This window comes from Porcisia hertigi, chromosome 33, assembly GCF_017918235.1.
Source record: "Porcisia hertigi strain C119 chromosome 33, whole genome shotgun sequence".
Taxonomy (NCBI): Eukaryota; Euglenozoa; class Kinetoplastea; order Trypanosomatida; family Trypanosomatidae; genus Porcisia; species Porcisia hertigi.
The window spans coordinates 491,190-518,229 of NC_090592.1; the positions used below are offsets into that span (position 1 = coordinate 491,190).

Genomic DNA, 27,040 nt, shown 5'->3' on the forward strand with positions numbered 1-27,040 from the left:
TGCAACATACAAATCTGATGAGCAGACTACTGACACTCGCATGCACACCAGAAAACAAATATATGCACATACATATATATTCTCGCTTTCGTAACAGTGACACACGAGCAAACGTCTGTTGATCTTACTGGCAGCAAACGCTCCAATATTTTTCTTTCGTCTTCGTTGGCTGTATCGTACTGCACTCCCCCGGCCCGCGCTTCATGGCCACCGCCACCACCACCGCTGTCGGACCCCGTTGATGTCAATCACCGTTGACATTTCTTTTGCCTCCCGCGCCCCCCCCCCAGACCCCCACCCTTCGGTGCTCAAATTACAAGTGCTCTTCACCCTCTCAGTCTCACTTCTAAAAGAATTCCTCAATACACTCGTCAGAAAGGGCCACGTTTGGCGTGCACACGCAACGCAGACGTGTGTGTTTTCCCACAATAGGGCCGCCGCTAACAACGGTTGCATGCCTACGCACATCCTCTCATCTCCACCCCCCCCCTGCCTCACCAAAAGTGGGACTGTGAGCGAGTGAGTGAGTGCGAATGTCGACGTGGGCCTCCCGCCTTGCCTCCAAGAAGCCGTATTCCCCGACACCAGCGACAGAGGGTGATAAAGCGGCAGCGCTACGTAATTCCCCTGCACTGTCCAGCACCGCATCCCCTGTAGGAGTGGTAAGCAACAAGTGTGTCAGTGCTGACGTAAGTGCTGGAAACGTGAGCTCCGCCGTTCTTCACGAAGAGTTCCGCGCTGTTGCGGAAGCGTACAACTCACTGAACGTCTGTCCCCTACGCCTCCCGCCGGACTGCTGGGATGTAACCACGAAGTATCTCTCGTACATTGACGTTGTTGCCCTTGCGCATACTTGTCGCACCTTGTGGGCCGTGCTGCACAACCATGGCAGTGTGTGGAAGCGCCAGCTTCGCTACTTCTACCACGACGTGCGCGACCTTCGCGGTGGAAAACTACTCTGCACAGCCTCGCTCTTTCCCGAGTCAGCGTGCATTGGTAGTGTTAGTCGCCAAGTGAGCACGGAGGCGCTGACGAGGCCATCAATTAGACACGCGGTGTCGCGCGACGCACAGCGACGGTCGCCGATGCCCGCCTACGAGCGTTTTTTCCAGGAGAGGCGTGTGTATGTGCTGGACCTGCGTCGCGAATTGCATTTTCAAGAGCTGGCAGACGTAGAGGACAAGCCCACAGGCATGTTCACTGTTGCGTTGCATGACGGCTTTGGAGAGGCAGCGGCAACACCGGCCTCGTCCCTCTTTGCCGACCCCCTATCACCATCGGATGCTTGGTCCACTTCAGCATTCATTACTCCATCACCGTTTCTCGCCAACGCTCTCGATAACGCACATGATTGGTTGGCTGCTACCCCTTCGCCACCGGCATCCTTTGCAGCGTCGCAAGCACAGGCATCGCCCGCGCCGGGACCGATGCCACCGTATCGTCGAACCATGTCGGCGCAGGCGAATGGCACCCCGTCTGGCAACAGACCAGCGGCTGCCCCGTCCACTCCCCCGCTTCTTCCGCACATCGGTGAGCCGATCATCAGTGATCACAACCCCCCGTTGCATCTGCGCGTGTACGCCATTGAAGCGACGAAAGGGACGGGATCCAGAGGTAGGGAAGCTGTAGAAATGACAATGAATCCTGGGAGGAGCGATGACGAGGACCGCCGCAATGATACCTCGAACATCTCGTCTAGTATTGCCGGAATGACGGAGGAGCAAGTTTTGGAGCACGTGATGCGACTGTCGCTCGCGGAGGCGCAGCAGGCTTCTGCGCCACGTCCTCCGTCACCCCCCGATGCAGACACACCATCCAACGGAAACCTGGCGACAGCAGATGCTCTAGGCTCTGATGAACGGCAGGAGCGAAAATCGTATCAGCATCGTCACTACCGCGGCGCCACCCCAGCGGCATCTCTGCCGCTGAGCGAACTTCTTGCTATCCTGGACGCGCTCGCCAACAACGCCCTCGATCAGCTGCAGCACCACCACGTGTGGAACTGTACAGAGGATGAAGATCCGGCGTTTCTGCGACGCCTCTCTGAGACATTCCGGAGCGCAAAGCATCGCCGACTGCACCTCGGAAATCATCACCGAGCCGTGCGCAACAACGGCCAGACGACGCGAAATCGTTTAGGGCGGTCATTTGACGCAGGCGCCTCTGACGCGCGTTCGTTTAGTCTTTCTGCAGCTAACGCTGCGGGCACCACGACGCCACCGCAGCATCCACCTCCAATGAACCGCATGCTGCACAAATTTAGCGGTGTCCTCTTGGAGATTACAGAACGAGAAGCGAAGATGGTAGCCGGTACGCTGCTCGGCATGCCTGGCGTTATCGACGAGTTTGTGGTCTTCCGGTGCTACGACCCCTCGTTGCTGTACCGCAAGCTGAACACGCCGGGCGTAGCCCATGACAGGGACTTCCCCTCAGTCGCAGCTGGAAACACGCTAGAAGCAACGTTGTCGACCAAGAAAAGCTCTGTGTTGCCGGATACCGCGTCGCCCATTACCTGGGGGACCGCAGAAGCAGGCATCAGCGAAGTTGTCTACAAGCCCGCCACAACACGGACGCCGCTGCTGAAGCCGCTCCCGTTCTTTACACGCTTCTTTCTTGCCCCGGAGTTATGTTGCAACGGCTACATCGGCCTCTTCGTTGTCGATGTGATCCGTGTGCTCGTTATAGTAGAGAAAGAGGTGGTCACCACCGATAACCCAGACTGGTCCTCGCCTTCGATCACACGAGGGGGGCGTTTGATTGTGCACGGCCAAGGCCTCAACGCCCAAGCCCCCACACGCGAGGATTACAGCCATGTACCACCGGACCTCACACGACGCCGCGGCAACTTGAACCTGGGTGGATGAAAGGGAAAAAAAAGAAAGAGGTAAAGGATTTGAGTTCATGTCCCCAGGAATAGCGGGAGGTGACCACCCGTGTGCACACGAAGGTGTTCTACCCGGACTGTTGCCTGTATGGCTATCGCTGCTTTCAGTCCAACACCACCACCACCCACCCACCCACCCACCATGGCACCGTGTAAATGTCACCATTACCAGTTCCATCTACAAACATTCGAAGGTAAAATCGAAGGCAACCACCGCAGACAATGTGTTCCCCATCCCAGCGTCTCCGTTCTGTTACGGGGCAAATAAGTCAAACCCTGCATTCTACCCGGCCTCTCACAATTCGCCTCGCAGCCGCTCCTCCTATTATGCCGCTCGCCACCGTGGGCACCCTGCGCGATCAGGTCCTGATCGCTGTCGTCTGTAGCGATGAGTCGTTCTGACTTCCCCACGGAATGGGGGGGGGGCGGGCCTGTGATACCCCCCCCTCCCTCCCTCCCACGCGCCGAGATGCCCTTCGTTGTCGGGGAGCAAAACCAATAGTGAACTGAAAAGAGCCAACGTAGGAGGGACGACCGAGACACCATTGTTTCTTGTTGGAGATGTCGCTGGGTGTGTACATCGGCCACCGACGCTCGGTTGAGCCTACTGGGGAGTTACGTGAATGGAAATCAGCCTAGCGTATTTTTGTCGTGATGGAGGCCACATTGAACCCTGATTCCGGCGATTTGGAAAGGCGAAGGAATTCAGGTAGAAAAGCCTACCGCGACAGATCCGTTCCGGGTGGCATCACCAATGTATTGCCCTCCTCGCATTTGATTGGTGCCTTCTTTTGGGGGGAGGGGGTGAATCGGTGTCTTTATCGTCTTCATGCACATACATACACACACACACAGTTCCTATCGCCCCTCTCCGCTCTCTGCTGTCTCTCCCTCTCTCCGCGACATGCGCTGTATTTGTGAAACGGAGAGTGGTTGCCAGTGCCGCTGTGGTGGTGCTCTGCTTTTGCCTCGCTAATGCCCGTTAACGCGCACACATACAGGAACGTATACATCTGCCAAGACCACACATACACACACACACACACACACACATACATACACACACAGCCATAGAATCATAAACAGGTGTGTGTGTGTGTGTGCATATATATAATTGTTAGATAGCACGTCAAGAAGCAGCAGGTCTTCATGAACACAAATATATACGATACCACTGCTTCCGATACCGGAAAAGACTGACTTGCGTGTTCTCTCCAAGACCACATAAACGAATAGAACCTATACTCAATCTGCGCGCACGCACATCGCTTTCCCTCTGCGCACTATAAAAATCTTGTAGTCCAGCAACTGCCTCTCACCGTCACAAAGATGCCCGCTCTTGTGCCTCTAAGGACAACAAGCCCCTCATCCAAAGCGCGTGAACCCACCGCCGTCTTTGCCAAAACGAAGTGTTTCCATGTCGAGGGCGCTGTTGTGGCAATGGCTATAAGCCACAACAGCACAATGTGGCTCGCAATGCAGGACGGCCGCGTGGAGGTGCGTGACGCGCACACTGGCCAAGCCGTCCATGTCTTCGCCATTGCTGGTGTGCGTCAGCGTCGCAGCAAGGTGTGGTGCATGCTTTCCGTGTACGACGTTGTTCACCAGGAGGCACAGTTGTGGATGGGGCTTAGCTCTGGCGCCATTGAGGTGTACACCGAAGACTACCAGCTGCGCCGGCAGCTTAGCAAACACCTCTCCGGGGTGTACTGCCTTGCCCAGCACCGCGGTGTCGTCACCTACGCGGGATCAAGCGACTTCACCATCACCCAGTGGCGTGTCGCAGATGGGCAACTGCTGCGCGTTCTGACCGGGCACAGCAACTACGTTCGTTGTCTCTATGCAGAAGGCACTGCCCTCGTGAGCGGGTCGGATGACAACACCGTTCGCGTGTGGGATACCGCCAGCGGTGCTTCCATACAGCAGTACCGCCACTTGCATCGGGATAGCGGCGGCGTCTCAGCACTGTGCCGTGTGGGGACGGTGATGTGGTCGGGCGACCAGAGCGGCGTTATTACGGTGTGGCGGCTGAAGGACGGCGAGGCACTACTTGTCTGTCGCCAGCTACAGGGGCGCGTCACCTCGCTCCGAAAAGTGGGGTCGAGGGTGTACGCCGGTGGCGTTGAAGGTCGCATTTGCGTCTTCAACGCAGGTGACTGCACTGTCGTGAATCGCCTTGACGACCACATGGGAAGCAACATCTCCGCCGTCGCGTGCGCCGTCGAGGTGAACCGCTACTTCGTGTGGTCTGGAAGTGCAGACAACACAATACGGTGTTGGCACCACGACGAGCACCAGCCCATGACGGCAGAGCGCGAGGAAGCCTTGGACATGCGGTGGTTCTTCACAACGCAGATGCCTTACCTGCAGGCAAACGAAGAATTGCTGGAGACGCAGCGAGAACTGACGGAGCTCTTGGTTCTCACCAGTGGCGCTGACGACTCTACACGTTGCTTATTGGATAATCTCGCAGGTCACGAGACAACTGCCGCACGTTGCTGGCTCCTGGGCGATAAAGTGAAGAGGGCGCAGAAACGCTGTGAGGCGGCGGAGGAAGAGGCACGCGTAATTGACGCCGCGTTGGAGAAAAAGAAGCGCACCTTGGCGGTGCTTCACCAACATCTGGCTCGCGTGACGGAAGCCCTCAGCAACGCCAGACGGCAGCCGTTGCAGTCCGCCCCTGGTGCATCCTCAACTTTACCCTTGCCAGGCGTAGCACCGGTACCGCTACCCCCACCCCTGACCGCAGTGCTCTCAACGTCACCCTCAGGGACCCTTGTGCCACTGGAACCAACCGTTAGCGCGCCACCCTCGCGTGCTCCACCAGGCCCCACATCGATCCCGGCAGCACCCCCTCCTCCGCCAGCGGTTACGGTTCCTGCCCCCATTCCCGCAGCGGTGCCGCCGCCACCCGTCGTGACCGTGTGTGAGCACACATCCTCACAGCCGCGTGTTGTGAATGAAACACAAGTTACCTTTAGTCGTAGTTACGAACCGGTGCTCAGCCCCCTGCCGCCACCACCGGTTGCGACGGTACCCCCTCCTCCCCCCGCCAGTGGCGCCAGGACGATTCAATCTTTGCCTGTGAAAACCACTACACCGCCACCGACCCGCCGGATGTCATTTTAGCGTTGCAGCGTGCAGTTTAGTGACCGGCTTGCACTGAGCAAGTGAGCTACAAGAGCCCCAAAATAGATACGGGATGCAGTTGGTCACCCGTGACTAGGTGTACGCCATTTGACTGAGTGAGCCTGGGCTTCTTTTCGCTCCTCTCGCCCTCACAGAACTCCAGTGAAGCCGACATGGTCCTGGCATTCCGTGTGTGTGTGCGTCTGTCTGTGTGTCTGTTTGCCTCCCTCCCCCCCCCCTTCTGCACACACATTCTGCAAATCTGTAGTGGTGAAAAGTAGCAGATGCCGTTTACAACAACCAAGTATTGATGTGCGTACAGAGGGCTATGCATAGTGTGCGCTGTGCCACCCCACGCACAGCTGCAAGTGAGGCGCGCTCATGCACATCAAAATTGTTGTGTGTCCTACTGTGGACACTCATGTCTCTCTCTCTCTCTGGTGTATCTTTCATTCTCTTTTTTTTTCAATTTTACACGCTCTATCTCCTCCTACATCCGCATGTGCACTTGGCGTGTGGGGCTGTTGTTTGTTTGCTTTTCCTACCCCGTTTGTTTTCTGGGCGGCTGGAGCGATACGCCAGCTCCATGTGCGAGCTCCCCCCCCCCCCTCCCTCCCTCCCTCCCTCCCTGCGCCCTCTGAGTGACTCAACTTGAAGACCCCAAAGCTCAATATTGAGAGAACCGCAGCGAGAATCGGAAAAAAAAGCACGCCGGTTTAGATTCCTCTTGGACACACCATCTGACACCGCGTATACGACACATCCAGATGTGCAATGATACGCACAAACACACATACGCATAAACCACTCATGATAAACATTTGATAGAAACATCGAATATCGTACCTATCCCACCCACACCCCTTTACACCATACACGTGAAGCCAGCCATTTACAATGCCTTCGCAGCAACTGCACTCGGTGGCCTCCGAGCTGCTTTTGAATGACCGCACCCTCGTCGTTCCGGCGCCACCTCTGTCGATTGCGACAGCCGGTGATATGGTGTGGATCGCCTTCTCGGATGGAAAGGTTGAGGTTCGCAACACGCGCACCGGTGAGGTAGCTCGTCGCTTCGAGCCAGCCGTGTCGGCCGTGGCCACCTCCGCTCCTGTGGACTCGGGTGCCGTCGGCATCTTATCGAATATGACTAACCAGATGCCAGTCAGATCCACCCTCGGCGTCGGTGGTGCCACCCGCATGTCTGCCCCATTGAAACAAGGCGGCGACCAGAATGCCATGGCCGCTTTGACCACGAACGGAGCCGTCATTGTTCGCGTCATTCTCGCGGTGCCGACAGTAGACGGTGGCACACATGTGTGGATGGGCCTATCCAACGGCTGCATTGAGGTGCACGATGGTGAAGCATTTTCTAGCTCCAGTCTTGAGACTGCCGTCGGTGTGTCGAATCGCCCTTCTGCGTGTGGTTTGGTCGCTCTGATGCGCAAACATGAGGCAGCTGTAACGAGCCTCACGGAGTTCGGCGGCTTTGTCTACTCGGGCAGCGAAGACTGCCAAATACTGCAGTGGAGAGCGTGTCACCCCGCTAATGTTCGTCCCTTCAGCAGTCGCTGCCTTCATAATGGTCCAGTGCGCTGCTTATACGCCGAGGGCAACGCACTGGTCTCCGGTTCTGACGACTGCACCGTGAAAGTGTGGGACATTGGCGAGGGTACCATGCGGCTGACCGGGTACTTTCACTCGCAAAGCGGTGGGGTGCTCGCGCTGTGCCGTGTTGGCGAACACATGTGGTCTGGAGACGCGTCTGGACAGGTAGTGCGCTGGCTCCTTCGCACCTGTGAGGCTGTCGGCATCCACACACCACACAGCGGCCGCATAATGTCGCTCTGCCGCGTTGGAAATCGAGTCTACTCCGGTTCATCGGACGGTGCCATGGGTATCTTTGATGCCGCCACTGGGCAGCTGTTACAGCACATAATGGATCAGGCGCTGGGCTGGGTGACTGCTGTCGAGTGCCCTGCCCAGTTGTCTCGGTTCGTTGTATGGTCTTCTAGCACTGACGGTGCAGTGCGGTGCTGGTACCAGGACGAGTACGTGAACATGTCAGCAGATGAGACACGCTTCAGCGATAGCTCGTGGTACATTTCAGGCTCCACCCCATACCGCGAGTTCCGCGCTGCTGTAAGGCAGCGGACGCAGCAGCTCAAGCAGCAGCTTGAAGCCATTGAACATCGAGACAATCAAGCGATGGCACTGTTGCGGCGCTGCAGCGCAGCGTTAGGCGGTGGTGGCTCGGAGCTAGAGATCCAGCAGCAACAACTGCACGGCAAACTCGCCAAGGCAGAGGAACGCTGCCGCACTGCGGAGAAGAGCGCGGCAGCAAAGCGCGACGCTATAGCCCAGATGGATCGTGATATTACCACAACGTTGGCTTTGCTTCAAAACGCGCGAAGCGAGCTGAACTCGCTTCTTCCCGGGGAAGCAGAGAAGGTGTTGGCCAGCATGCCAACAGTGAGCGCAGAGGCTCTCGTCGCTTACACGCCCACGCCAGGATTGGCCATCCTCGACACGACCATGGCAGCACCACACATCACCAAAACAAGCCAGAGTGAAAGCGCAGCCGCTCCTCCGCAACTCTCCTCGTCATTGATTCCCCCGCCGTCAGTCCCGACAGTGACAGTAAACAGATCTACAGCGGAAGCATCCGCCTATCCGCGGCAGCAGCATCTGCTGCCCTCGACCCACGCGACCAGTATAACACCACCTGTCGGTCCTCCTGCTCTCCTAGGACCTTTGCGTTTGCCCTTCACCCCTGTCGTACCGCCGCCGAACGCGACAGTGCCCATTACCAACCTGCCGCCCCCGCCGGCGGCAGCGACCACCTCTACGCTAGGCGTTGGCGGCTCCCTGACAGCTTCACGGCCGTTCCTCCCGCCGTCCTCAGCGCTCACAACCGGAGCATCTGCTTCCGCACCGGCTGCAGGCACAGTTTCCATCGACAGTACGGCTGCTGCAGTAACAGCTGGTCCTGGCGTTGGTATTGCTCCTGCTGCTGGTGCTGGTCTTGGCACTGCTGCTGGTGCTGGTCTTGGCACTGCTGCTGGTGCTGGTCTTGGCACTGCTGCTGGTGCTGGTCTTGGCACTGCTGCTGGTGCTGGTCTTGGCACTACTGCTGGTCCTGGCGTTGTTATTGCTCCTGCTGTTGGTGCTGGTCCTGGTACTACTGCTGGTGCTGGTCTTGGCGTTGGTCTTGGCACTACTGCTGGACCTGGCGTTGCTATTGCTCCTGCTGTTGGTGCTGGTCTTGGCACTACTGCTGGTCCTGGCGTTGGTATTGCTCCTGCTGCTGGTGCTGGTCCTGGCACTGCTGCTGGTGCTGGTCTTGGCACTACTGCTGGACCTGGCGTTGCTATTGCTCCTGCTGTTGGTGCTGGTCCTGGCACTGCTGCTGGTGCTGGCGTTGCTAATGCCCTTGCTGGTGGTGCTGGTCCTGGTACTGCCAATGCGGCTCTGGAGGGCAGCACACAAGCAAGAAACGGAACGACTGTTGTCGCAGTCGAGAAAAATTCAGTGTTGTTCTCTCCTGGGCATGACAGCTTCAACTGGACGAACCCGCACGTCGGCAATTACATTCAGCGCCGCTACTACGGTGCATCGCCGAGTCTGCGCACGACCGATCTAATGAAACAGGAACGGCGCCGTGGGCGTCTACCGCGGGTAAAGGTAGAGGCTCTTCAGCGAAACCGCTCTCACTCCCGGTCATCGCCAGCCCCGCGCGAGACCAAACCCTGTCCTTCAGGGGCCTGCTCGAAGCAAGAGACGAGTACAATGATGACAACTGTACTCAAAGCGAGCTCGACATAAATGTGTGTGTGACCTCTGCGCGTGGGGGTTTATCGGGGTGAGGATAGAGATGTCCGTGTGATACACTCACGCCGACATATAGAGCCGAAGCAACTGAATTGTCTCATCGCGACTATCACGACCCTCCCCCCCTCGGTTGGACGCAGAGAGGGGGTGCGGTCCTGCAGATGGCCTAGGAGACAGCTTAAACAAATCAGTTTCTGCACCTGGTGGCAGTGCGTTTGTGTCGCTTCTTTCCTCATCCTTCATATACGTGCGCTTCCTTTGTGAACGCACCATGCAAAACTGAATACAAGAACAAAAAGTTGATGTAGAGAACCGTTGTATTCGGGCATACAAGTCAATGGCTGTGAGTGCTGCACTCGGTCACACACACACACACGTTCTACGTGGACTGAATGACCTCACCAAAAAGACAGTGATGAAATCCATCAACTGCCGCGCTTTGAACTTTATCCTGATGTGTGCACAAAAAAAGCTTGTGTGCATGTCTCGAAAAAAGACAATTGAATGCAGGCGGAGCCTAAACGAACGCCATGCCAAAAGATAAAACATAATTCACCGTAACGTCTACGATCTCCCCCTCCACCACTCCTGTGCCTCTGAGGAGTGATGCTTTCACTCACTCTCAAATCGCCCTTTTTCTTGGTTTGCTTCCCCGTGTGATTTGCCTGTCAAAATTCCTTCATTGACACCGCTTATTCGTAGAAAAGCAGCTGCAGTGTATGAAGGCACAGAGAAAAGGAAGCCCAGTCGAGTTACTGTGCGGCTGGTGGCTCTTTACCCCCCATCTGTGGGTGCGTGTGCGTTTGGCGCGCATCTTCCTGTCTAGACTCGTGCCTCTTCAACTGGGTAGGCGCTGCCTCTCCTGTGTCGACCGATCGCATCACTTATGAGCACCTTTGTACCGCCGCCGCCGCCACCGGGAGTGGTGGTGCCGCCCGTCGCTGTACCAGCCAAGACAAACGCAGCAGGCACGGCGGCGGCGAACGTAGTAAAACCAGGTGGTGTCAAACTCGACATGTCAAACCTCTTTGCACCGCCAGAAAATGTGGCTAAGAAGTCTTTGCCGCCTTGGCTACGGAAGAAAAATGCGGCACTCCCCTCCGGCGCCTCACCCAGCCCTGACAAGGCACCACTACCACTGACATCGGCAACAATCATGCCTACTCCTGCTGCGGGGGCATCAAGCAACTCGGCTCACAACACAAATGTGGAAGCTATAGACCCGTCGCTGTCTGGGATGCCGTCACTGCAATCTGTGGGTAATGCGTCTGGGGCTGGTGCGCGCAATTCGCTCACCAGTGGGTCGCTAGTCACGCTACCACACGCATCGGCCACAACTAGTGCTCTCAGGACCGTGCCTGGGGCCGCCTCACCGCTACCGGTGAGTTCAGTACCACAGCCACCGTCAGCCAACTCTGTAGTTGGGCCGGGTCTGTCAAGCGCGACCGGCACCGCAACCTCGTTGCCTCTATCTTCGACAGTACCTCTGGCGCAGACTACCCCGGAAGCCGTGGCGCCTCCTCCAGCTTCGACCTCTGCTACGACCAGTGCAGTGGCAGTGCCGCCTCCCGCATCAATCGTCAACCAGTTCTCCCATGTAGCGGCAACGGCAGTGCCCCGAGAAACAGAGCAGCCAACTCTGCCGGCCGCCTCTACCGCTGCGATCGTGACCACCGCTGACATTGTGCACGAAGCGATGCGAGAGTTACGGCCTCACCTTTCACCGCCCACGCGTACCGTGGTTGCGCCGCATGTGATCTTTCGGGGTAAAGAGCAGCAGGTGGTGGTGTCACCTTTGCCGCCAGCTCCTCCCCGCAAAGGAAAGAAAGTCTCCAGTGTGGCCGTCGGCTCTACAGGTGTATGGGATAACCGTTATGACCTCCAACCATCCCCGTCTTTTGGCGCTGCGCCGCACTACGGTAGCAATCCCCTCGCTACCGACGCCACTACTTTGAGAGCACGCCAACAGTGGACGCCGAACACTGTTATCAACTCCGCCAAGGCCAAGAGCAACTGGCGAGAGACTTACTGGAAACACGTCGACGTTCACCGCTACGTTGCACGGCGCTACTTCGGTGTCCCACCACCGCTGGAGCAGTAAACGAGAAAGCAAACAGACAACACCGTACGCCAAGATTGCCTGCCCAGACCATAGAAAGGGGGAAGAGGAGGGGATGCAAAGGCTTGAAAACGTGTTTGTGCATGTTTCCAATGGGACCTTCTTTGTAGGCTCGATGATGCGTCTTTCCCCCGCTCGCCGCATCGCTAGACTCCAGACAAATAGAAAAAATGTGCATCAAGAGGTGCACATATATATATATATACATATATATATATATACGTGCTTCAGCAAATCGGCACAGGAGTGTGTAGCCGATGGCACAACAAATGTTGCCATGAGGTGTAAGAGAGAGAGGCAGTCGGATTATGCAAGCAGGCACTACACTTCACCCTCCCTTTGGATCTCCCTACTTCTTCCTCAACGTATCAAGACTGGGAGTGATTGACACTACAAACATAAGGGTAGGTGTAACAGTAGCCAAGCGTGGATAGTCGCTGTTTTCTGGGCCTCTCTCTTGCCACTACACTTTACTCAGTGCACACAGACAGCCCATTCATTGCCCCCAAACTCCACCCGACCTTTTTTCACCTCCAGCAAACGCACACACAAACCCTCGACGTATCTACTGACAGAAGCTTGCAACACCGTTCAAGTGAATGGAACTCCAATCATCGATTCTCTTTCCTTCACAAAACCCCCACCCCCACCTCTTTATAGGCACAGGACAGCGCCTAGGGCAAGGCATCGCAGCATCCGCTGGCACAGTACGCACAACTCCCCATTCCCGCACGTTATAGTCGCGAACTGCTTTCCTGAGCCTTCAGAGACGCACTACAGAAAAAGGAAAATAAGCAGCGTAAACGGTGGGGGGGGTGAGGAGGGAAAAGCCACGACGGCGTGTGTGTGTGTGTCGGTGAGGGGGGGGGAGGACCCTTTGTGTGTGCAAAATAAAACGTGTGACTGTAGCGATGAAAGTGACACGTTCCGCGCGTGCGGTGCATGCGTTTGTGCGGATGCCACATCATCGCAGTGTGCCGCCGACGGGTCCTAGCGGCATTATCGTGAACCGCGATGTGTTGTTCCGTCAGTTTCGTGACTTCTACAAAACCCTTCAGCACTCCACTCTGGTGGATAAGGTACACCTCATGACCGAACGCCCAGGCGTGGAGTCGCTACGGGTGGCCGATCAGATGACCTCTCTCGGACCGGTTCTCCTGGGGATGCCCCTCACCGGTATGGAACACCGCTCGTCGGAATTCCTCGAGACGATGCGCTACGTGCGCGGCGCCGGCGGTCCAACAACACTATCGGCATATCTGCAAGATAACGACGCCTGTCGGTGCCACAGTGGCGATATCGTGTGCTTGCCGCAAGGAGTGGCGGTGGGCCATGGACCGCGCACGAATACGGTGACGCATCAGCTGCTGCGTGCATTGTTTGGGGGAGACGCGGCTGACGGCAGCATCGACAGTGGCGACGGCCCAGCTGCCACGAGCCCGGGCCGCGGTACCAAATTTGAGGTCGTAACGCTAGAGCAAGAGGGTGATGCACCACCGCTTGGGGATTACTTCGGGTTCGCAGGCAACGACATACTCCTAGTATGGAAAGATGAGCACGGGCTGTTGGCGGTGGATCAGCTGCAGCAACAGCTCGCGAAGTCGGAGAAGCAGTTCAAAGTCTTGTACCTCGAGCCTGGATGCCATTTCCTTACCTTCTATGGCGTCGACTATACCACCGACGTGCTTGTGCAGAAGGGGTTTGAGCGCTCTATGGACACACTCGCCGCAGCTGGCCTAAACCCTATCGCTGTACAATGGTCTGAAATGGATAAACTCGGCATCTCGATGCGGTCAGCCGTTCTCCCGCTGAAATTTCTCCAGAGTCCGTCGTCCACCGGTGGTGGCCTCCTGCAGCGCAGTCGCAATCGCGGCAACCGCTGGACTGCCAGTCAAATCGCGCAGTAAACAAAGAGAAAACACGCGAAATGCGGCGAGTCTCAGAAGAGCCCCCCCCCCCCGATATGCGCTGTGTGTATGTGTGTGTGTGTGTGTGTGTGTGCGTGCGGGGAATGGGAGGGGGTATAGCAGCAGCTAAAATGTTATCGGTGCGCTGCTGAAATTGTTCAGTTCGTGACCCGACAACTCTTCTCCGTTGGTGGTGCTCACCTTCACGTATGTGCCGTGGCGTTTGTGCGGGGGGGGAGGGAGGAGAGAGACGTTATTCAAAGAAAGGGCGTTGACGTTTGGTTTGTTTTCTCTTTCGCTGCCTCACAAAAAAAAAATCCGAAACGACTCCAACTGTTAATATTAAGTTCAAACCAGGCACGCGCGGCGAGCGAAACGGGTGTGGACCTTCTCCGCAGGTGTGCATGTGTGCATATCTATATATATATATATATATAGATAGATAGATGCGCCCTGGCCCCTGAATGGGTTGTGCGATGTCTCTCCCCCCCCCCCCCCCTTTTGGGGGGTGACCCCTTGTGCCATTAGGCGCTTTTCCAGGATGTGGAGCGCTGTGCGCATGGGGTGGCAAAGGGCACCGGGAAAGGGAAGTGACACCCTGCGTTCAACCCCTGTCTACCATCGGGCCTTCCTCTACTCCCTACCCTACGTTGGCCGCGAGTTGCTCCCCACCACTGCGCCACATGGCCTTCCCAGACTCATTTCACATGTACGCATGACTCTTTCGCTGGCACACCTCACCTCTCGGGCGACCTGCAATCACCCTCTTTTTCTCTGCCTACAAGTGTGTTGTGGGTGACAACTTGGTGGTCCCTTTGTGAGATCTTATCCCACAGCGACAAGCGATTCGCGCGCGGCCATGTGCACGCACCCACTTTCCGGCAGCGGGTCATCCCTCGTGGCTCTGTCAGCGGGAGGGGGGGGGAGGGTTCCTAGAACTTGAGGCGGCCCTCTTTTCGGCGCATAGCCTCTGCTGGTTCTGTATATTGGCCTGTACCCAGTTGCCGTTATCGGTTCCTTCTCCGCCTCCGACCATTGCCATGCGTACGAGCACAATCCACCGTTGTCGATTCACACTTTTTTGCCTCTCCATTATAAGCACGGAAGATATAGAAAACACACACACAGTCTTCCTCACCCACGTACTCGTATTATCGACTCCATGAACTGCATCAGGCCCCTCCCCAATCCACCTCATTATGATTATAGGATGTGTATTTGTTGTGATTCTCGAATATGCGCACCGGCAGCAACGCAAAAAGAGAGGGGCGAACAAAAGAGGGTGCCCACACAAATGCACGCGCGAGGACTTGGTCACGTTAGACAAACCGTGCAGCAAACCCAAACTGATTCTTGGAAGAGCCGCTGTGGCCCATCAAGTTTGTGCTGCTCTCCTCCGTATGTGTCTAGCATAGAACCACCCCTCGCGAATGCGAAACTGCTATCAACTTCCCCCCCCTCTTACCTTGCCTCCACCTGCGCATATCCCCTCTTTGTGTCTGGGACCCACCCCCCCCCCACCGACTAAGTTCGCTCTTATTTTGACTGTGGACAGCACGACAGGCAGCCTCATATGCAAAGCGTGCCGCGGACGAGCGCACCCGTGGTGCACCGCCTTGGCCTCCTCCGCCAGGCGCCGCACATCGCCAGTCGACAGCATACGTCTCTGCGGCGCTTAGCAGCACCACTGTGCACTCCTCTTCCCGACGGCAGCGGCGGTGGCTCTGCGATGACGCGTAGCTGTACGTCGCTCCAGCGCGCCCCCATTCGCACGGTCATTCCTCCCCGTCCGGCTGTAACAACGCTTGTGTATCTAGATCACTCCGGTCGGGCGGTGCGCACTGGCGTCGAGACGGACCTCTCACTCATTCGCACCCGCGACAACAAGTTCTACCTCCAACGAGTGCTGCCCGACGGGGAAGTCGTTCGGTGGTTGGCGCCTGGTCTCAACTATCTCAAGAACGTCACTAATTTCGAAACATATGCGCTCAATGAGATCGATGAGAACGGCGGTGTCGTAATACCCTCCGATGTGATGCCGACAGCAGCCCACGACGCTCCAGGTTTTCGTGACGCTGTCTTCTACATCACAAAACTCGAGGCGACAAGCAAGTTCACACGTAAGGATCGTCGCCGCTGGCATCGCCGCCTCTTCGCGCACTGGAAAGAAAGCCCCGAGAAGTATCTCAACCACGCGCTGGGCACCTACGGTATTGCATTCCTTGTGGCGCTCTGGGTGTGCGTGCGTGGCTTTCATAGCATCAAGAACCAGAAGCCGTTCTGGGACGTCAACGTTTACGGCCGCACTGACGAGGAGCGAGAGCGTACCGACCCGTGGCTGAGACTCAAGCGCTTCTCGGAGCGCCACCCCGAGCATGAGGGGGTAGACATGACTGTGACAATGCTGTCGCCTGGCCAGTCGCGGCTGTCAAGTGCGCGGTCCGAGCTGCGCGAGTCTGATTTCACTGACCCACACTACCACAGCGAGTTCTGGTGGAAGGTGCGGCACTGCTACTACTACGGTCATTGGCCGAAGGGCCTGGCGGAATAGAGAAGAGGCTTGGTGGCGCAGATGCCATCGTCTACACACCTGTGCGTGTGTGTGTGTGTGTCAGGGGGGCAGGGGGGAGTAGGTGTAGCGTCCAAGGCTGGGTGAGACACCGGCAAGCTGAAACTGCGTTAGGCACCGCGAAACTTGTGTCTCCCCTCCTGCCCAGTATCCCTCCCGTGATGTGCGCTCTGCGACTTGCAGAAACAATAGCGGCATCAAGTGCCGCGCATTATGTATATCGATTGCCTTCCCAGGTCCGAATGGACCTCTGCCTGGACTGTGGTAGTGATGTGCAGATCTGCGTGAACGAGTGGGGAAAGCTTCGATTGGTATTGCTGACTCCCATCCCTGGAAGTGTATCCCTGTCAAGGCATCCGATAGGATGGGCTCGAGAAACTGTCTCGAGTTACACGTTTTTTTTTTGCAAGCATTGACGTGCGCCTGGCGAACCAGACAAGTGAAACTGTTAACGGGTATGGACAGAATCAGCGAGGGATAGGTAGCGCTAGAGGTAGGTATAGGCTGACACGTCCACGGTGTCTCCCTAATGGCTGTTGTTATCCCTTCCCCCCCCCTTCCCTTCCTCTCTCCTGCTCCCACCGCTGGCAATGATACTTGAATGCCACGGCTTTTGTATTGGACGCTGCACCTTGTCTCACCATATCTACGTTCTTCCCCCTTCGAATCTGACAACACACTATACGTGCACTCTAATGTACACACACACACATATATATGTATATATGTTGAGCGCCCACGAAAAGAAAAGAAACAATCGCGTCATGTCCATGACTCAAAACATTGTGCGGCGCATCTTTGGCGACCGCACGCTTCCCGAGAACTTGTCAAATGAAGAATACGACAAATATATGCAAGACCACTTCCCCAAGTGGATGAAGGAATTCGAGGACGGTGGCTTCCTTGAGAAAACAAAGTTGCCGCCCATCAAGAGTGAGGAAGAGTTCATCTCGAAATTGCAGGAGCACAAAGACCAATTAATGGTGATCAAATACTGGAAGCATGGGTGTATCCCTTGTCTAACCTTTGCAGAGATGTACAAGGAGGTCTCAGAGAGGTGTGCCAGGGAAAAGAAAAAGATTGTGTGGTACAGCGTAGACACTAAGGCTCTGGGCACACGGCAGCTGATTGACTACCAACTCATATCTGGTACTCCTACCATCCAAACCTTTACGGGGCAGAAGCAGGTGGGCAACGAAATCAGGGCCGTGAACACGGAGGAGTTGATGAAGGAACTTGAGAAACGCGTCGCCAAATCGACATTGTAATGGGCTAAACCGGTTGCCTGAGTTTACCGGCGCTGCTACTCACCCGCCGTGTCCCCTGATGTGGGTGTCAAAAAGAGAGTGTAAAGGGCGCGTATCTCTGGCCGTATCGACACCTCGCTCCTTCGCCGAGGTTTGTATCACTTCCTCTCACAGGGAGGGGGGGGAGTATTGCTGTTGTGTGTGTGTGTTTGAGCCCCGTAGGTGGGGGGGTGGGGGGGTGCGCTGCTGCTGCTAAGCGCGCCGTCGCACCGCTTGGCGAAACAACAAAATAAGCAGAAGAAAAGAATCATTGCAAAGAAGCAATTCAAGTCTTATCCACGCCAAATGACTCTCATCAAGGGAAGACGGTTGTATGTAAGTTTTCCCGGCCTGACGGGACCCCCCCCCCTCCCTCCCTCCCCGTCTCGTTACGAATCCATATGTGAAGCAATTATGTTACGTGTTTTGCCACTCGATTTCACCCCCTCCCCCTCCCCCAGGTGGTCCTCAGTACTTTGGGGGGAACTCATTTTTGTTGGATCCCACCACACTAGCACATATACACATGCGTGCGTGGATAGACGTGCACTACACATATTTAAAATAAACAGGAAAGACTTGATGCCAACGTCAGGCATGACTCTCGCAGGGGGGTGGCTGCACGACGCACAGGGACTCGTCGACTCTGCCCTAGGCAGCAGCAGCAGCACCAGCTCCTCACTTCCTGCCGCGGCGACCGGCTTTCCTTACTCAGGGCTTTTCTCGACGCTGTCGGCTGTTGACAACTCTGCTGTTGCAGGTGACCCTACCCCGTACGGAGTGACCACACAGCAGCTCGACGCGCTGTCTGCGATGGCCTACCTTGTCGCCTCGCCACTTCAACGACAGCAACCTGTAGGAAGCGACATGTCGCACCCCTCCCTGCTTGTCGCGGCAAAACTCCTGCAGAGTGGTGTCGACCCTGAGCGCATCATTGAATTGATCGAGTGCCGCTACCGCGACACGTCGTACGCTCGCACCAGTACTCACTCGGAGTAACAAAAAGGCGCTACCCGTGTGCGCACACGTGCGCCTTTTGAGGACACCTGCCGGTGGTGCCTCCCCATCCTATTCCTTCCTCTGTGTTTCATCAGCGGGACGGTCAGGGTCTGTGAATCACATACCAAAGGTAGAAAAGAAGACTACGAAAAGGCATTAGCGCGACAACGATAGGCGATGCCGCAAGCTACCTTGAGCTGTGCGATTCCTGCAGCATGTCTCGCGTTTACCTCTTCTTTGAAAGGATGTCACCGCTTTCTTTGCCTTCATCCCCCCCCCGCCCCGTCCCTGCTTGCTTACCCATTGTAAGTTGAAAAGTTGTTCTCTGTACCTGTGCTCCTACACCGGGCTCGCACTAAAGGGAATTTGGAGGCAGATAGTAAAAGAAGGTGTGAGGGTAGGGAAGGGGGAGGGGAGGATGCAAGGTGGTGTGTTGTGTGTATATCTGTGTGTGTGTGTGTGCCTCGCCCTCTTCTTGGCACCATCGTGAAATAAAAAAATACGAATTGTCAAGCAGAACCGATACGTGAGTGGAGGGAGGTGTGTAGGGGGGGGATCATTCATCGATAAGTCTCCGTACAACGGTGGTCCTGTGCTTTCTTTCTACTGGGCAAGACGGGAACTTGCTCAACCCATGGCCTTTGCGATGCATTTCTGTGCGTGGATCTGGCAAATGCTGGAAAGCAGTCGAGTGGTGTAATGTCAGCTATCCCACTCACCCCATGCGATCCGTGCAAAGCTTCCCCCCTCACGCCTCAGTGGCCTCCGCTTCTCTGCATTTCCACGCTGTGTGACACTGACGTGCCTAGTCCATTCCCCCCCCCCACACACACACACACACCAGTGCACTCAGTCTGCATCAGACTCGCTCCCCAGCCATGCGGCGGCTCTTGTACTATGTGACCTCTCTTAATACCTCAAAACAAATCTGCATACGTACATAAATGCCATCAATATCGCCTACACCTTTCCACTTTGCCTCCACTCAGGTCCCCCTTATCATATCATGCAGACCCGTCACTGCCGCAGTCAGTCAGGTATCTGTACATGTGCGCCCATGGTCTTGATACAGAAGTGGTTGCCATCTGCACGCTCAAGGTAAAAAAAGAGGGGCATCTCTCGTGGACGTGGTCGTGGTGATGGTGCTCCTTCCCTTGACGGCCATCCCAAAGTGGGGTCGGCGCGGCCTCTACGCCACCGGATTATTCGGCTTCGTCTACTTCGGGGCCGACTACGCCACGGAAAACTCCCTGACGCGCTCGCTCCGCACGCTGCTTGCCTTCGGTACCATTGTGTACATGTACAAATTTATTACCCCTGAAACACCCGAGGAACTCTCTCTAATCCACAGCCGCGTCGCTCACATCGTCCTTGACACATGCCTTAAAAACGAGGGGTTGTACATCAAACTTGGCCAAGGTTTGAACTCCATGAGTCACGTACTCCCCCGCGAGTACGTGGAGGTGCTCAAGGTGCTGCTGGACCGAGCGCCCCCTGTGCCGATTGCGGAAGTTCGAAAAACCATCCGCGCTGAAACCGGCAAGGAAATCGAAGAGCTATTTGTTCGCTTTGACGAGACCCCGGTTGCGTCCGCGTCAATTGCACAAGTTCACCAAGCGTGGCTTCCACCGCCGTTAGACGGCTCATCGCCAGAGCTGCAGAAGGTCGCCGTGAAGGTGCGCAAGCCATGCATCTCCACCCAGTCGGTGTGGGACCTTTATATGTACAGCACAATCATGACGCTGCTCAAGCTTCTGTTTGATTTGCCGACAGATTGGTCGAAGAAAACCGTATGTGACGCGTTGGAGCGCGAGATGGACTTTACCTTGGAGGCCTCCAACGCGAAGCGCTTCCGACGTGCCTTCCTCGACAACCCACACCTGTACATACCGCGTGTCTACGACGCGTATACCTCGAAACAGCTGCTCGTTTTGGAATGGATAGAGGGGACGAAACTGAACGATGTGGAATCAGTGCGTTCGCGGTACGACGAGAGGCGTGTGCTGACCACCCTGTTCGATGCCGTTGGCGACATGGTCTTCAAGCACGGCTTCGTGCACGCCGATCCGCACGCCGCCAACGTTCTCGTAAGACCTATGCCGAATTCCGATGCAACCCCGGTCACGATGGGGGCGGGCACAGCGATGCGGCGCACAACGAAAGCAAAGGATTCGAGTGACTATCAGGTCGTTCTCATCGACTTCGGTCTCGCCATGCCTGAACGGATGCGCTTTCGCTATCAGTACGCTCTCTTCTTCGTGAGTCTTTTCACCAATGACCAGGAGTCGCTGCGGCGGGTGGTGCGTGACTGGGGAATCAACAAGGCCGAGCTGTTTGCCTCTATTCAGGCGCAGAAGCCCCTCGAGGCGATTCAGGCCGGTAGCTACGGCGAAGTCACACGCGAGGAGGTGATTTCCATGCAAAAGAAGGCACATGAGCAGGCAAAGGAAATGTTACTGGACACACGGCGCATTCCAAAGGAACTCATAATGGTGGGCCGAAGCTTCGATATCCTGCGCAGCGTCAACCGTCTTTACGGGTCCCCCGTAAACCGTGTGAACATGTTTGTGCGAAGTGCCGCAGAGTGTCTGGGCCCTCTGCACACCTACGACGCAGTCAATGCGTACCTGCAGCGTATGCACAAAATTATGGAGGCACGGGGCTCCTTGAAAACTGTCGCCATGGACCACTACCAGCAGTACGAGAGCGCCTACGACGCCTTCGCAGACACAGTGCGAAAGGAAGAAGAAGCGGCAGCAGCACAGATTGCTTTTGAAGATGCGCAATTTGGGTATCGGCGCCCCTTGCAAGGAATGGAATCGGTGGTATACGCATGGTTTGCAGCAGGATATCGTATCTTGGTACTGCGCAGTTTTCTCTGTATGCTTCACGCGGCTCACGTGCTCACCTACACGTACAACTCCCTGATTGCGTTGCTTCTCCCACCCGCAGTGCAGAGAAAGCTCTGTATCCCAAGCCTGGAAGACCGACTTCATTCTCGATTCGGTCTCAATCAGAAGTCTGAGACGGAGAGAGTGAGGGAAGCCGCACTCTCGGCCAGCTAAAAATCGCGTACAGTGCAAAAAAATAAACAGGAGGGGGAGATAAGACCACTGTGGCAGTGGCGAGCTTGAGATTTCTGTGCTTGCCCCCCTCCTTCCCTTTACCGCCCTCCACCCCACCCTTTGTGGCAAGCTCCTTTTTTTTCGCGTTCCAAGCGGACACCCTTTTTTTTTACAGATATCGCTGATGTTGCGGACACACGGCATGCGGTGTCCGGGGGCGCACTTGCACGCCAGGCCCACTAACACACTCGCGGAAGTTTGGTACTCCCTACACGTGTGTGTCTGTCTGCGTGTGCGTGGGCTCCTGTCCGGTGGCATGGCTTCGCTTGACCGCCACGAGTGGCCTTTACCGTGACCACACAAAGCGTAGAAATCCTCAAGTCAAAGATGCAGACAGACGTGGTTGCCCCTCCCCCAGCACTCGCGGCTCAGGCGAAACGCAACGCGGCGTCGAATTTTCTCCTGCTCGGCTGACACACAACACCCCAAGATGGGGCTTGACGGTCTGCACACTCACTCGCTCGCTCAAGGGGGTCATTTATCCTCGAATGCTATCACGTGTGCTTCCTCAACCCCCCCCCCTCCTCCTCCTCCTCTTCCTCCTCCCTTTCCCTTATCGTTACCTTTCATTATCGGCCTGGTCGCTAACTTTGCACACGCGGAGTTGTGATAACCACGTCGGGGTGTTGACCCTGTTATTGCGGCCCTCACCGCCCCGCACTGTGGGCTCCCGAGCTCCCTCCCCCTCGCATCGTTTAGCCAGTGCATAGCCATCGCTGCAGAAGCACTTTTCGTGGTCTCTCCTCCCCTTCTCTTGGACCGTTTTCGCACGCTCTCTCTCTCGTCGTTTAACGGCAAGGGGGAGGGGGGGGCACGACAGCGCTCATGCCTGGCATCATTCACAAAGAGAGCCTGCCTGGGCAGAGCTTCATCAAACGGCGCCGTGTGGATACCCAAACGGTATCGGATGCGCAGAAAGAAGGGGGGCATGGAAATAACAACGACAAGCGCTTGGACGAAGCCGCAAATGATTTGGCACGCAAGGACAACCCTCTCAGCGGTCCGGAGGCCCCGTCTGGCTCATTGGGCTCCACCGCTAAGTCGTCAGCGATAGCCGAGCATGCGCGCGGTATCAGCAGTAGCAGTGACAGTAGCAGCAGCGATGTCGAGGACGGGGGAAATGATGAGATCGAGCGCGAAAACGAACGGCTGGCGAAGCTGCGCGAGCAGCGCGGTCGCCGACAACAGGAGCGAGGAAATGTCGGTACGGCTGCCGCGCACACCCCCGTCCAGCCGTCCGCTAAAGTGCCGTGTAGCGAAGACATGGCGTCCTCTCCTCCTGCATCGAAGTCGAAGGTCGCTGTGGTGCACACAAACGGCTACGACCACGACGTGCTCTTTCGCGAGGCGGCGTGGCGCAATCGGTCCAGGGCAGCTACTGTGGAGGAAAGGCGAAAGCAAAAGTGGGACTCAGTGCTGAACCGCACTCAGGACTCCGAGGCTTTTGGGCATTTTATGAAGAACTACTTCAAGTGAGCGCCCATGGCGGCGGCTGTCCATGCTGGCTTTTCATCTGTTTTGCTCCCCGTGGTGGTGTGATCCCTCACTCAATCCGTTCTGGGGTGGGTGGGAGAACTCCTCTTCATTTCTCTTCACACCGCCACCTGCTGTTACCACGTGAGTGGAAGATGGTCGAGGGAGTGATGATAACGACGTTGTGGGGCAGTTGTGGTGGGCCCTGCTCAACGTCCTCTTTCCATGTCATCGAGTTCATCTACTCTGGGTCAGTAGCGCCAGCCGTGCACACTTTCCGCGGGCGAAGAAGTGAAGGAGCAAAGCAGTACAAAGACCACGCGCACATAGACCACGAATACCTCTTTACTCCCCTGTCCCTGCTAACACGCCTCCCCCTCCCTCCCCCTCCCTCCCCCGCCTTGGGAAGGAGGGGGGGAGGGAGGGGCTCTTGTATTGGTGTAGCGCCCCTTGCAGAGAAAAACAAACCCCTTCCTTCAGTCCGAATCGAAGCACAACGAACAAGTGTGAGGCACCCACGAAGTGTTGTGTACGCCCATATTTGCTGCCTACACGTGAATGTGACAAGCACCCAAGCCCCTCACCGGCCCCCTCCCATTTCCCCTTTCTTCTCCTCACTCTTGGCTGTATCAATTACGCAGAAAGACACTTGCATCGTGATGAACAACTGTGGCCCAATGCAGAGGCAAAGCATCCCTTTCGTAAGAGCAAGACGGTTTGCCAAAAAAACCAAGAGATTATTTCCACGAGCTGGCGAACTGTTCAGGCAGTTGTTTCGGTGGCAGACTCGGAGCTGGCGCACTATGTTACTCACCATATCTTTGGTAGTGGCTCTCGTTGTACTAGGTACCATAAGCATACGGCCACGCCGCTACGCACGGCTGCTGGACGGCAGAAATCTTTGCATTCCGTACAGATCCAAGGCCACGGTGTACCGAGAGCACGCCGCGTTCGTAGCACCGCGCTCCCGTGGGCAGGGGCTCGCTGTCAACGGTACCGAAGAAAAGCCCATCCCCGACGCTGTACATAGTCGTATACGCCGTCAAAAAGCAATGGAGGCAGATATCGACGCGTACCTGGTCAGCCACAACATCTCCCACAAGCGTCCCTTACGCGTACGGTTTCAAATCTTCTCCAACTTTGTGAACTGGCAGCTGTGTACCGCGCTAGGCTCTGCGGCGTTGGGGGGCATTGGCATTCAGGTCATCGGCTTCGACAGCGCCTACTCGCACCTTCGGCGCTTCGAAAAATATCTTGACTTTGTGGAGGAGGAGGGGCTGAGCGACGAAGACATCGTCGTCACCATGGATAGCGACGTTTTCTGGACTGGGGCTGACTTCCTCCCCTTCCTCAAAAAGTTTGCGCGCCTCTCGCCGAGGAAGGAAAGTGACCTCGACGTCGCGGCCGTCCGGGCATGGGAAGACTACGGAGAAAAGAAGGCGCCCCTGTTCATGGAGGATTTGCAGACCAAGTTGAACGGCGACGCGGCAGGCGCGGAGCGTCCTCGGCTGCAGATGCCGCCTGTGGTGTACAACACAGATGACCTCTGTTGGTGGGGCCAGCACTCGAAAAACTTCATACGCTGCCCGGTTGCGTTTTCGACGCTGGACCACATGATCGAGGTGACGCGGAATCACGTGTCGACCTTCGATAAACACAAGTTGGGGCTCTATGCGCGCGAGTGCGGTGATGCGTTGGTGACGAAACTGAGAGAAGTCTTCAAGGGCAAGCGGCAGTGGATGATGAAAGACATGCTACGTGAGCCGCATACAGACTTCTCGTATACGAAGCACCCAAAGCGCTCTCGCGACGATCCACTCTACTACCATACCACCGTTGTGAGCAATTCAAACCCAACCCTTTTTCTGAACGGCGGCGTGCATATATCACGCGTGTGGGCTCTCCGCTTGCTAGCAGAGTCGGTTGCAACGTATGCGGCTACGGAGACGCCGGTGGCAGGGGAGGAAGACCACCATACGTCTGAGTGGTGGTGTGATCAATCCTTGATGGGGCAACTATACGTGCGGGGACGCCTGTACGAGATTGAGCACAACCTGTTGACGGGACCCCCGCTTTCGATGCGGTCACCGCCAGTCCCGTACGATCGCCGTTACGGGCCACCGGGCCTTGTTGGTCTGGACCGGCGTTCTGAGATGGTGATACTCGCTCCCACCATGGAGCGTAATCCGACCCTGTTCCACCATGGCAAATACCTGGCGCAGCAGTTTCCTGGCAGCAGCAGCTCGCGTGTGTGGAACAAGACCGAGTACCTACTGGGGGTGAACGAGCCTCAGAGTCACTCACTGCAGAACCTGAAGAGGACTCCAAGCGGCGCCTTCGTGACCGTGCCGCTGCTGTGGCGCTCGGCGACCGCAGACGACAAAAGGAGAGGCTTCCGTAATGAGGTTGAGGATGACCCCGACGTCGTGTATCCTCCTTTTATTCACTACGCTGCGCCAACTAAGCACGGGAGATTCGCAGCTCAAAGAAACCATTTCGCATGGTTGGTGGCCGCGCGGCACGACAAATTGTCAAGCGAATCTGTGAGAAGCGTTTTCAGGAAGGAGCTGGTGGAGCTGCTGTTTAACAATGAGCGTGTTTTCGTGAACTTCACACACATGTGCGAGGATCCTACTAAGCTTTCATATTCGTAGTGCATCACTGCACACACCCCCACTTTCCCCCGACACGCTATTTGATCAGCTTATGCTGGTCGCGTATGTTTTTCCAATCAAGTGTGTCGAAACGAGTTCGCTTCATTATTGTATTTTTTCTAGGGGATTCTAGGGGACTATGCAACATGAAAATCCAAGTTTGACCTGCCAGCGTGTCTCGCGCACTCATACGCCAATGAAATTTGGCTTGACGACGTTCCTGTTTGGGTCGTATCTTCAAGGGAGCCTCAGACTTCTGTTCTCCTTAGGTTGTTTCGTTGTAGATGCGTCGATGGCGCTCTGGTGGACAAAGGAGCCACTTCTGCTTGCTCCACTTCCCCGCCATACACCACCACCCTTCCCCTCCCCGTTGAGCACCCCACCACATACACACACGCGTACACATCTCCTATACGGATTTTGTCGACTTCTTCTCGGCACCATGAGCTGAACATCCCTGCGTGTGTCATGCAATAGGTCCACCGCACTGTGCGGGGGGGGGGGGCGATGTGCATACCTTTGGGCGATGCGGGCCTAATCGTCTGAGCACGGCCTCGGCTACGAACTCTGCCCATCCCCCGCTTCGCCGAGCAACCCTCACAGTCGCTCTCATTACGCTGGTCACCACGCGGTGCATCTCTTGTGGGCAGTACAGACTCCCTGGTGACAGGGAGTGCGAGCCGGATGAGACACGCTAGAGTACGCTGACAGCTCGCCACGAATGCCGGGTGGCACAGAGGGGTTTACTCCTGCATGTTGCCTCGAGACAATGCCGTCAAGATCCTAGCCCGAATATCCGTGGTGGAGTATCCGCACTGGCTTACTCTTTGAGGAGAGTCCCGGGCTCTGTACGCGTGCCACGCAGACGTATACTTACCTCGTCAGAACTCTCCGATACGGAGGGGAAGGGGGGGAGCAAAGGGAAAAAAATGGGGAGAAAGGAAGGGCCTCTGGCGCCGATGGACAACCGCCAACGGTCGCGTCCGTACCTGCTGGCACGTCGCGTGAAGGTGAGAATGTCCTCAGTGAAGCACCTGTGATCTGCGCTGCCGCAATGCATCACATCG

The 27,040-nt window shown here is 56.3% G+C and overlaps 11 protein-coding genes across 11 annotated transcripts; all 11 read left to right on the top strand.

Annotated features, from left to right (window-relative positions):
* Positions 1–533: 533 nt before the first annotated feature.
* On the top strand, positions 534–2,864 carry JKF63_02135 (uncharacterized protein; the record flags this gene model as incomplete). Its single annotated transcript, XM_067898177.1, has 1 exon — positions 534–2,864. The coding sequence occupies one exon, from the start codon at positions 534–536 to the stop codon at positions 2,862–2,864; it is 2,331 nt and encodes a 776-aa protein (XP_067754334.1).
* Positions 2,865–4,348: 1,484 nt separating this feature from the next.
* On the top strand, positions 4,349–6,013 carry JKF63_02136 (uncharacterized protein; the record flags this gene model as incomplete). The annotated part of the gene is made up of 1 exon (XM_067898178.1): positions 4,349–6,013. The coding sequence occupies one exon, from the start codon at positions 4,349–4,351 to the stop codon at positions 6,011–6,013; it is 1,665 nt and encodes a 554-aa protein (XP_067754335.1).
* Positions 6,014–6,910: 897 nt separating this feature from the next.
* JKF63_02137 (uncharacterized protein) lies at positions 6,911–9,835 on the top strand (the record flags this gene model as incomplete). Its single annotated transcript, XM_067898179.1, has 1 exon — positions 6,911–9,835. One exon carries the CDS (start codon positions 6,911–6,913, stop codon positions 9,833–9,835), a length of 2,925 nt encoding a protein of 974 aa, XP_067754336.1.
* Positions 9,836–10,727: 892 nt separating this feature from the next.
* On the top strand, positions 10,728–11,942 carry JKF63_02138 (uncharacterized protein; the record flags this gene model as incomplete). Its single annotated transcript, XM_067898180.1, has 2 exons — positions 10,728–11,139; positions 11,170–11,942. 2 exons carry the CDS (start codon positions 10,728–10,730, stop codon positions 11,940–11,942), a joined length of 1,185 nt encoding a protein of 394 aa, XP_067754337.1.
* A 929-nt stretch (positions 11,943–12,871) lies between these two features.
* On the top strand, positions 12,872–13,867 carry JKF63_02139 (uncharacterized protein; the record flags this gene model as incomplete). The annotated part of the gene is made up of 1 exon (XM_067898181.1): positions 12,872–13,867. The coding sequence occupies one exon, from the start codon at positions 12,872–12,874 to the stop codon at positions 13,865–13,867; it is 996 nt and encodes a 331-aa protein (XP_067754338.1).
* Positions 13,868–15,440: 1,573 nt separating this feature from the next.
* Positions 15,441–16,418, top strand: JKF63_02140 (uncharacterized protein; the record flags this gene model as incomplete). The annotated part of the gene is made up of 1 exon (XM_067898182.1): positions 15,441–16,418. The coding sequence occupies one exon, from the start codon at positions 15,441–15,443 to the stop codon at positions 16,416–16,418; it is 978 nt and encodes a 325-aa protein (XP_067754339.1).
* A 782-nt stretch (positions 16,419–17,200) lies between these two features.
* Positions 17,201–17,704, top strand: JKF63_02141 (uncharacterized protein; the record flags this gene model as incomplete). The annotated part of the gene is made up of 1 exon (XM_067898183.1): positions 17,201–17,704. One exon carries the CDS (start codon positions 17,201–17,203, stop codon positions 17,702–17,704), a length of 504 nt encoding a protein of 167 aa, XP_067754340.1.
* A 600-nt stretch (positions 17,705–18,304) lies between these two features.
* Positions 18,305–18,721, top strand: JKF63_02142 (uncharacterized protein; the record flags this gene model as incomplete). Its single annotated transcript, XM_067898184.1, has 1 exon — positions 18,305–18,721. The coding sequence occupies one exon, from the start codon at positions 18,305–18,307 to the stop codon at positions 18,719–18,721; it is 417 nt and encodes a 138-aa protein (XP_067754341.1).
* A 1,139-nt stretch (positions 18,722–19,860) lies between these two features.
* Positions 19,861–21,786, top strand: JKF63_02143 (uncharacterized protein; the record flags this gene model as incomplete). Its single annotated transcript, XM_067898185.1, has 1 exon — positions 19,861–21,786. The coding sequence occupies one exon, from the start codon at positions 19,861–19,863 to the stop codon at positions 21,784–21,786; it is 1,926 nt and encodes a 641-aa protein (XP_067754342.1).
* An 885-nt stretch (positions 21,787–22,671) lies between these two features.
* Positions 22,672–23,322, top strand: JKF63_02144 (uncharacterized protein; the record flags this gene model as incomplete). The annotated part of the gene is made up of 1 exon (XM_067898186.1): positions 22,672–23,322. The coding sequence occupies one exon, from the start codon at positions 22,672–22,674 to the stop codon at positions 23,320–23,322; it is 651 nt and encodes a 216-aa protein (XP_067754343.1).
* A 674-nt stretch (positions 23,323–23,996) lies between these two features.
* On the top strand, positions 23,997–25,973 carry JKF63_02145 (uncharacterized protein; the record flags this gene model as incomplete). Its single annotated transcript, XM_067898187.1, has 1 exon — positions 23,997–25,973. One exon carries the CDS (start codon positions 23,997–23,999, stop codon positions 25,971–25,973), a length of 1,977 nt encoding a protein of 658 aa, XP_067754344.1.
* Between the last annotated feature and the right edge of the window lie 1,067 nt (positions 25,974–27,040).